General features: G+C 38.4%; 1 protein-coding gene across 1 annotated transcript; it reads left to right on the forward strand.

Annotated features, from left to right (window-relative positions):
- Positions 1-1157: 1157 nt before the first annotated feature.
- On the forward strand, positions 1158-3150 carry LOC141320087 (E3 SUMO-protein ligase ZBED1-like). Its single transcript, XM_073833288.1, has 3 exons — positions 1158-1626; positions 2011-2618; positions 2701-3150. Exons 1-3 carry the CDS (start codon positions 1158-1160, stop codon positions 3148-3150), a joined length of 1527 nt encoding a protein of 508 aa, XP_073689389.1.
- Positions 3151-8834: the final 5684 nt, after the last annotated feature.

Here is an 8834-nt window from a genome sequence, read left to right on the forward strand (position 1 = left end):
ATGGTTATGGCGATTCATGTTACATTTGCATATTGTATTTTATGAATGAAAGTAAAACTGGTGGGGTGAAGCTCTGTCATGTTTTATTTAATGTTATCACAGGATAGTTAAATATAGGCTGTGTGTGGGGAAAAAAAAGTGCGTGAGATAAGACCACAAAAATCTGTTAATGTGTTAACGGTCTAAACATATACATTTGGACTATATTTTTTTAGATACATACGTTTATATGTATTTTATATGTATTTAAATTTGAAAGTAAAATAAATTACAATATTTATGTTAAATCATAATCTGCGTGACCCTGCCGTTGATTTGCTTTGATGACGTTCCAGGACACTGCGTAGGGACCCTGTCGATCGGAACGCACCTATAGACTTAATCACTCGTGCTTTTAAGCCAGATCCATGCTGAAAAAAATAACGTTTACTGACATCTGGACGTGAACATAGTTATAAACTAAATGTATTATTACCAGACCCGCGGATATAACCACCCTCTGTGCATCAGTGTCTCTGAGTCAGGCGGAGTATCACAACACTGTAGTGCTGCACGATTAATCATATCGCAATCGCAATCGCGATGTCAGCCTATGCGATTACATTACAGCAAATGTTGCGATTATATTAAATAAACAAATGCATTCGTGGACGTAACAAGACATTCATTCTAAGAGATGTATGGTCATTTTTTATGCCAAAAATAAAAAATAACCAGCTAGTCTTGTGTAGCGCGTGTGCTTGTGGTCACGTGACTTTCCGCAGCGCAGTGTGGAGAAGGGAGAAAATGGATACAGAACAGACCGACACTGAACTTGTGCCCAGAAAAAATGCTACCTCTGTTATTTGGCGATATTTTGGCTTCAGGATATCGGACACTGAGCAGAAAGAGGTACTGTGCAAAATATGCAAAACTAATGTTGCTACATCACGTGGCAACACGACAAATTTATATCAGCACCTGAAGCAACACAGAGAAAAGTATGATGAATGCATGGCGGTAAAAGCCAAGAGTAGTAAAGAGACCGACCCAGTGTGAGCAGAACAAAACAACACATTATTACAGATGTGTTTGCGAGTCTCACGCCATATGAAAAGACGTCGCAAAGATATAAAGAAATCACTGACTCAATCACGCACTGCTTGGCAAAAGACATGATGCCCATATACACTGTTAGCAAAGCAGGATTTCAGAAAATGATTCGCACACTGGACAAGAGATACCAGTTGCCCTCACGAAACTACTTCTCTCAAGTCGCAATACCTGAGCTTTACACTAAGTCCCGTAGCGAGGTTCAACTTGAAATAACTGCAGTGAAATTCTTTTCAACCACTACGGACCTTTGGTCAAGCAGGACGACCGAGCCATATATTAGTCTGACCGTGCACTTTGTCGACGATGAGTTTGAACTGAAAAGCCGTTGCCTGCAAACATCGTATTTCCCTGACGATCACATGGGAGAGAACATAGCCGCGGGTTTGAGAGAGGCACTGGCTGCATGGGACCTCTGTGAGGATGGTTTGGTCGCTGTCACAACAGACAACGGCGCGAACATCGTCAAAGCGGTGGCGCTTAATCACTGGACTAGGTTCCAGTGCTTCGGGCATAGACTTCATTTGGCCATCGGTAAGTTAAAATTAAATTAAATTAAATTAATTTAATCTTTTCATATTTAAAGCTACTTAACTGTACGTTAGAGAGGACAGCTATTAACAGATTTATTTAAGAAAAAATGGAAATACAGTGTAGAAATCGGTGTTTCACAAAGAACACTAGAAATGTCCCATTTAAATTATTTTCATGATTATTAGCACATGATTTTTCTTCATCATTAGATTAAAAATGGTGAGTGATTTGATAAGAATATCGATAACTGGGTGTTTGTCGTAATTTTGTTACTGCTTTATGCTAGTATCAATATGGAACTGAGCATGTTGTCAGAGTGTGAATCTGTGAATATTAAATGTTTTGCTTTGTCACTTTAGTAAGTTTGTCTTTTATCATTTACAGAAAATGCTCTGAAAGATCATGCACAATGCATTACCAGGGCTACTGGGATTTGCAGAAAGATTGTGGGCCACTTCTCCCATAGCTGGAAGAAGAGAGTGGCCTTGAAGGAAGCCCAAAGAGAACTCAACCTTCCAGAGCATGCCATGGTGACAGACTGCTCAACACGATGGGGTTCCACTCAGAAGATGATAGCAAGAGTCCTGGAGCAGCAAAATGCCTTGTCCAAGGTTCTATCTGCAGACCGCAAAGTACGACACCTACTGCCCTCATGGCAGGATCTGGAGATCCTGGAATCTGTGAACAAGGCACTCAGCCCACTCCAGGACTTCACGGATGCCCTGTCGGGTGAACGTTATGTGAGCATATCTTGTGTAAAACCTACTCTGCATCTTCTGAACACCTCAGTGCTGGCTGAAGAGGAAGAGGACACTAACCTGACCAAATCACTGAAATCAAAAATTCTGGCCTACCTCAACAAGAAATATGAAGACAGTGTCACACAGGAACTGCTCAACATGTCCTCTTTCCTAGACCCAAGGTTTCGAACACAATACATCTCTGAGCAGGAGACCCAGACCTTAAAGGAACAAGTCATCACTGAGTTGATTGTGAGTAATATTATCACAGTGTTTTTTAACTGGTAAGAACAGCTTGTAAAAGATTTATAAAATGCAATATTTTTAATTTTAGGACATTCACCAGCAGCAGCCTGTAGCCCAAAGCACTGCAGCGATGGAGAATAACCCGGAACTGGATGCAGAAAATCCACCTGCTGCTAAGGCCAAGAAAAAAACCCTGGCCAGTTTCTTTAAGAAAACCACAAGCACAACATCAGCAGCATCATTTGATCCCATGGTGCAGTTTAGAGAAGCAGTAGCTGCTGAACTCAATGCTTACATTTACATGCCATGTGTAGACCATGAAGAAGATCCACTAAAATGGTGGAACAGTCACAAAATAAACTTCCCTAGGCTATGCAAACTAGCACAGAAATATCTGTGCATACAAGCAACAAGCTCTGCATCAGAGAGAGCTTTTAGCACTAGTGGTAATGTTGTAACAGATCATCGCTCCTGTCTGAAACCAGACAAGGTTGACATGCTTGTTTTTTTGGCAAAGAACCTCTCAATTGCTAAATAGAATGTTTTAGAAAGAGAATTTTAATGTACCAGTTGGTCATTTAAAATAACAGCAGTTACAGAGGTTTAAGTTTTATTGAGAAACCACACTCCTATATCCAGTTTTCTTTTCAAAAGAAATATACAAAGTATATGTTACATCCTGCTTAAATGTCCCTGTTTTGGGACAAAATGTAAAAATATAAAAAATGGGTATTTGTTTTATTTTTCTGTACTTTTGACTTTTTAATTTTATTTTAAAGTTAATTTAATGTAATTTAATTCAGTAATGTAAAGATGTTACTGTTATTTAATTTTGTACAATTTAGTTTTAATCTGAAAACATTGTTCATTTCTAGTTGTTGCCAGATTGCACTGTATACTGTATCTCAGTTGAGAAATACAAATTTCAGCATTATTAGTAATCTGTGTGTGCATTTTCCTTGATAACAAGCAAGTTGAGTCATACCACTTGTTTATCGTATCGCAATCGTAAATCGCAATTTTGACCTTAATAATCGCAATGTGACATTTTTCCCAAATCGTGCAGCCCTACAACACTGCATTGTTTGTGAGAGCCGCCGCGTTCTCCACGCACACAGTCAAATTCTCCGACTCGGATACAGGAAAAATAAAACAGAACTTATAACATTGGGGCTAATATGTTAGCAAACAAGCTGCTGATCGTTTCAGACTACAGTCTTTAAACTTAACTGCAAGTAAGCAAACCTTTAACTAGCAGTAGCATTATACCAGTTACCGACGTTTCTATGATTTTCTTTCACTAACTGAAGGCAACACTTCATAGTTTACTAGTAATATATAGTACATACTGTATATGGCCATGGGACTTTGAAATATTAGAATTTAAGCCTTACCTTTATCTCTCAGAACTGTTATTGAATCTTACAAAACTTTTGGCTTGGGGTCCTTCACAGTAGCGCTCCACAGCACCAATAACACGGGGCTGCCCGCAGACGTGCCTGACTTTAAATCGGCGCTACTAAACACGGAAATCGGCCGATGGCGATATATTAAAAAATAGCAAATATCGGCCCGATATATCGGTCGACCTCTATTGCTAAACGTTTGGTGCATCCCTCTTTGTGGACAGAAACACGTCAAAGTCGAATTAAAGATGTCAGTCAAATTAAGTCAAAGCTAGTCAAATGTGAGAGAAGTAATAGAAATATAAGAGTTTCTAGGTGCACCCAGTGTCAGAGTAAAAGATAGAGATGGAGAGAAAGAAGTAGTCAACCAGATCCCTGTACTCCTCCTCCTGCTGGATCTCCACACAGCGTACTATGGCTGTGTCAGACCAGTATTTTTGAAATGTAAGACCTCTAATGGAAAAACACTGTAGCAGGGATAACTACATATATTTATAATTTAGCTCAAAGGGAATCGAATATGATTCAATAGGAAATTTGAACAGAATCGCTGTTTTACGGCTGTTCCAGAGTCGACCCGCGATTCATTCACAAGCCGTCTAACAGAAACTCTGCAATGGATATTACTATCCAGAATATAGTGAAAACACTATATATTAGCACAGTAGCAAAATCAGCAGTTTAAGGCATTAACTTGTAAGCACGAAACACAAGATACTGGTGCATTTTGATATAAAGTTTAATAACCTCTTTGAGAGACTCAATACGAGGGTTAATTAAGTGATTGATGGTTGTTCAGGTTTAAGCAATTACACATAATGCTAACTTGGGACTTCATATGTTCATTCCTTTAAACTCATTCTTTCCTCACTTTATCTTTCTGCAACCTGTGTGAATGCGTGTGTTTATGTTAGATTAGTTTGTATGTGTTAGGTTTATCCATTAAAATCATATTTTTATTAGAAAAGATAAGTTCAGTAAAATTCTGGAGGTTACTTGCGCGTTGCCTTTGGGAATTCCTTTGGTTGCGTCGCTTCAGAAAGGGGCTTTCCGGAGGTTGCTGATTGGTTGGTATGTGGTCCTTTGTGAAGGCTTGGGCGTTGGCTGGATATGAGAGCGGAGCGCTATTAAAGTTCAGGTCCGCGACGTTTGGGTCAGTCGCGGCTTGCACAAACTTAACTGGAATGAAACTCTCAACGGAAAGAAATAAAAAGAATTAAAGTAAAAGACAGCAGGGTAATGATCTCCTCATGTTTCCTTTAGAGGAGCATCTGGCATGCAGGCCAGCCCAGGCAGCGTCGAGACGCGGCGGCGCGACATAAGAGAGCTAAGAGTGTAAAGAGAGATAAGAGAGTAAAAGAGAGGGTGTCCTGGGGTTTTAAACTCAGCTTTTGGACACATCCCAAAATGATGTCTTGCCCAATTAGAACATTGGCTGAACTCCGGTGGGCGGCTGGTTCCTCCTACCAACCATAAATCACAATGTTATCTTATCAGTCCCTTGGGTCCCAACTTTCCAGCTCTTGGCAAAGTTAACTTTGGACATGATTTCGATAACATTACTAAAATACATTTTACAAAGAATTGACTTATAGAAACATTTCAAGAATCTTATTTCAAATTCATGCATATCAAACACCAATATAAACCATCAAACTATTCAATAGTTATCAAATCAGACTTACACAATAAGGGTATTCAAACATAACAGACAAATGTGTGGGTTACATATATGATAGGAAGTTATACATAGAAATGACGAGTTGCTCATGAGTCCTTTTAGCATCATTTTAGTGTCATATGTACATCAATAGGCAGTTTCCTGTGCCATACTGTGTTCTGTGAGGAACAAAGAGGTCGTAGAAAGAATGTCAGTTTCCTGTGCGTGGGGGAGTGCAGCAAGCACAGTCTCTACTAGTGATGTCCAAGATGTGCATCTCTTTGACCATTAATCTTGGTTACTTGCTCCAAATTTGACATTCCTTATTTGAAGGATTTGATTATGAAGAAGTGTCTTTGTGTTAATTTTGCGAGTTCTTAGTTAGTTAGGTTTGCTTCAGGCTGGCGGTCTGGCGCCAGGCTATCAAACGTTAGATTTATGACGGGCCTCTTGTGGAATTTGAGTGTGTAGATGTAGAAGTGTTTTAACTTCTGATCGAGTCTCCAAAATTGTCTGATTCGCGCTGAAATACTACAACACGACACATTACACACCTATTGTCACAAGGAAGGTCAGAGACGTGCGGATCCATTTGCAGCATTTTATTCAAACAAACAAACACAAAGGGGCAGGCAGAAATCGTCGTCAAAAAACAGGCAGAAAGGTCGGGGCTGGCAGCAAGAATCAAACACGGGAAGGAGTCCAGGAATCAAACACACGGGAAAACAAACACGGGAAGAAACGCTCAGAATTACGACCATGAGGAACAATTAGACTTCGCAGAGTGGCTGTGTGTGTGAGAAGCTTAAATGCAGTCAGTGTGATGAGGTGCAGCTGTGAGCGATAATCAGTGCAGTGAGAAACAAGGAGCAGGTGAATGCAGTGATTAGTGCAGTGGCTTGTGGGGAATGAAGTCCATGATGTGTAGTGCAAGAGTTAATGATGACAAGACGACCAATACGTGACACCTATATGTAATATTTAATACGTTTAATCTAAAAAGAAAACATGTCATCGCTGTAGAAAATTATATTACTACAATATTCAGTGAACTTTTCATATTAGCCGATAATATTCCACAAAATATCCCTTTAAAATACCACATCAATCAAATTTTTGGTGTAAACAATCTATTGTGAAGCAATATTTTCATCAGTGTTTCATCAGCTTTTACATTCTTAAATCTTCATTTCTATATTTACCTCTATAAAGGCCTATTTTTGAAACGTTTGAAACGTATGCATCATCTTTCATCTTAAATGATTAATTTATCGATAAATTCTATTGGTCTGTTACCAATTAGATTAAATACTTACACTGCAATAAATGATGTTATGAGATGAATGTTTTAAATACATTTATGAATATACAAATAAGAAATGTTGGGTGTGCATATTTTTAGACATACTAGCAAACTACCAGTAGGTGAGTCACTTAATGAGTGAGTTATTGCGTTATTTCAACTGATTCGCTCAAAACGCTGAACATTTAGTAGTAAAACACCGCTGAGAGCTGCTTGGAGAATGTGCTTGAACTCTTTGATGAAAGAACAAAACACTAAATATTATTGTGTTTACAATGTAAGCAACTTCTTGATTATAACTACTGGTTTATTGAACTAAAACCAATAGAAGATTTGTCATCGTGAGACATTTTGGTATTTTGGTTAGCATGTTATTGACCTATATCATGTTATAAATAAAACACACATTGACAAATAATGAACTGCACTTCAAGCTTTCTTAAAATTAAAAAGGAAACACCAAGCATAAGATGGTATTTGAATGTTATATAACGGCTGAAACTATCCGTTCACTTACTGGATTACATTGACTATGAAAATAAGAACACAGCAGTGTTAAGGAGACCACAGTGACGATATCAAAGATGACGATGTCCATAACACTGGGAGTGTTTTCTCAATCGATAGCGTGTTCTTACATGAATTCATTAGTCAAGTTCATCACTCATATTCTTAAAAGAGCCAACAACAACTTTAAAGAAGTACTTCACTTTCAGAACAAACATTTACAGATAATGTACTCACCCCCTTGTCATCCAAGATGTTCATGTCTTTCTTTCTTCAGTCGTAAAGAGATTATGTTTTAAGTTAAACATATCAGGATTTCTCTCCATATAGTGGACTTCTATGATGCCCTGAGTTTGAACTTTCCAAAATGCAGCTTCAAAGGACTCTAAACGATCCCAGATGAGGAAGAAGAGTCTGATCTAGTAAAACGATGGGTTCATTTCTAAAAAAAATTACAGTTTATATACTTTTTAACATTTGAGATAAAAAAAACATATAAATTGTAAATGTTGTCAGAAAATAACTGATCGTTTTACTCTACATAAGACTCTTCTTCCTCGTCTCCTTTTGAAGCAGCATTTTAACTGCATTTGGGAAGTTCAAACTCGGGGCACCATAGAAGTAAGAAAGACATGAACATCTCGTGTAAATGATCTGTAAACGTTTGTTCTGACTCCAGGTCTGGTGCTCCACTGCTCTGCACATTATGTATGTCTCCTTCTTTAACACACCTGATTCAGATGATCATCATTAGGAAAGAGATCATTAACTGAACTGAGCGCATCTGTTGAAGCACACAAACTGTAGAACAGTGTTCACCAGGACTGCTGATATTGTCCCAACAAACCGTACATCAATGGAAAGCTTATTTATTCAGCTTTCAAGCGATGAATAAAGTTGAAAAGTTTACCCTTAAGACTGGTTTTGTGGTCCATGGTCACATGTTTTGTGTTGTAAAAAGGACATGAATAAATGAAAAGTACACATTTACATTAACTTTGCATTGATGGAAGCAGAAGTCCACACACACACACACACACACACACACACACACATCTATCTATCTATCTATATATATATATGTGTGTGTGTGTGTGTGTGTGTGTGTGTGTGTGTGTGTGTGTGTGTGTGTGTGTGTGTTTATATATCTATGCTCTCACTACTCTGGGCTCACGTCACCCGCTCTATTGTTTCTATGGCGCATCTAATGATGTACTTACGGTATGGGTGCTGCAAGCGGTCAAAATGGATGTAAAGGTTTGTCAGAATGGCGTTTTCTTTATGCTTTAGCTGATATTTTTAGTAGATTATTAGCTGTTCACGAATATTACTGCATAAAATATAAT

Source organism: Garra rufa, chromosome 1 (genome assembly GCF_049309525.1).
Source record: "Garra rufa chromosome 1, GarRuf1.0, whole genome shotgun sequence".
NCBI lineage: Eukaryota > Metazoa > Chordata > Actinopteri > Cypriniformes > Cyprinidae > Garra > Garra rufa.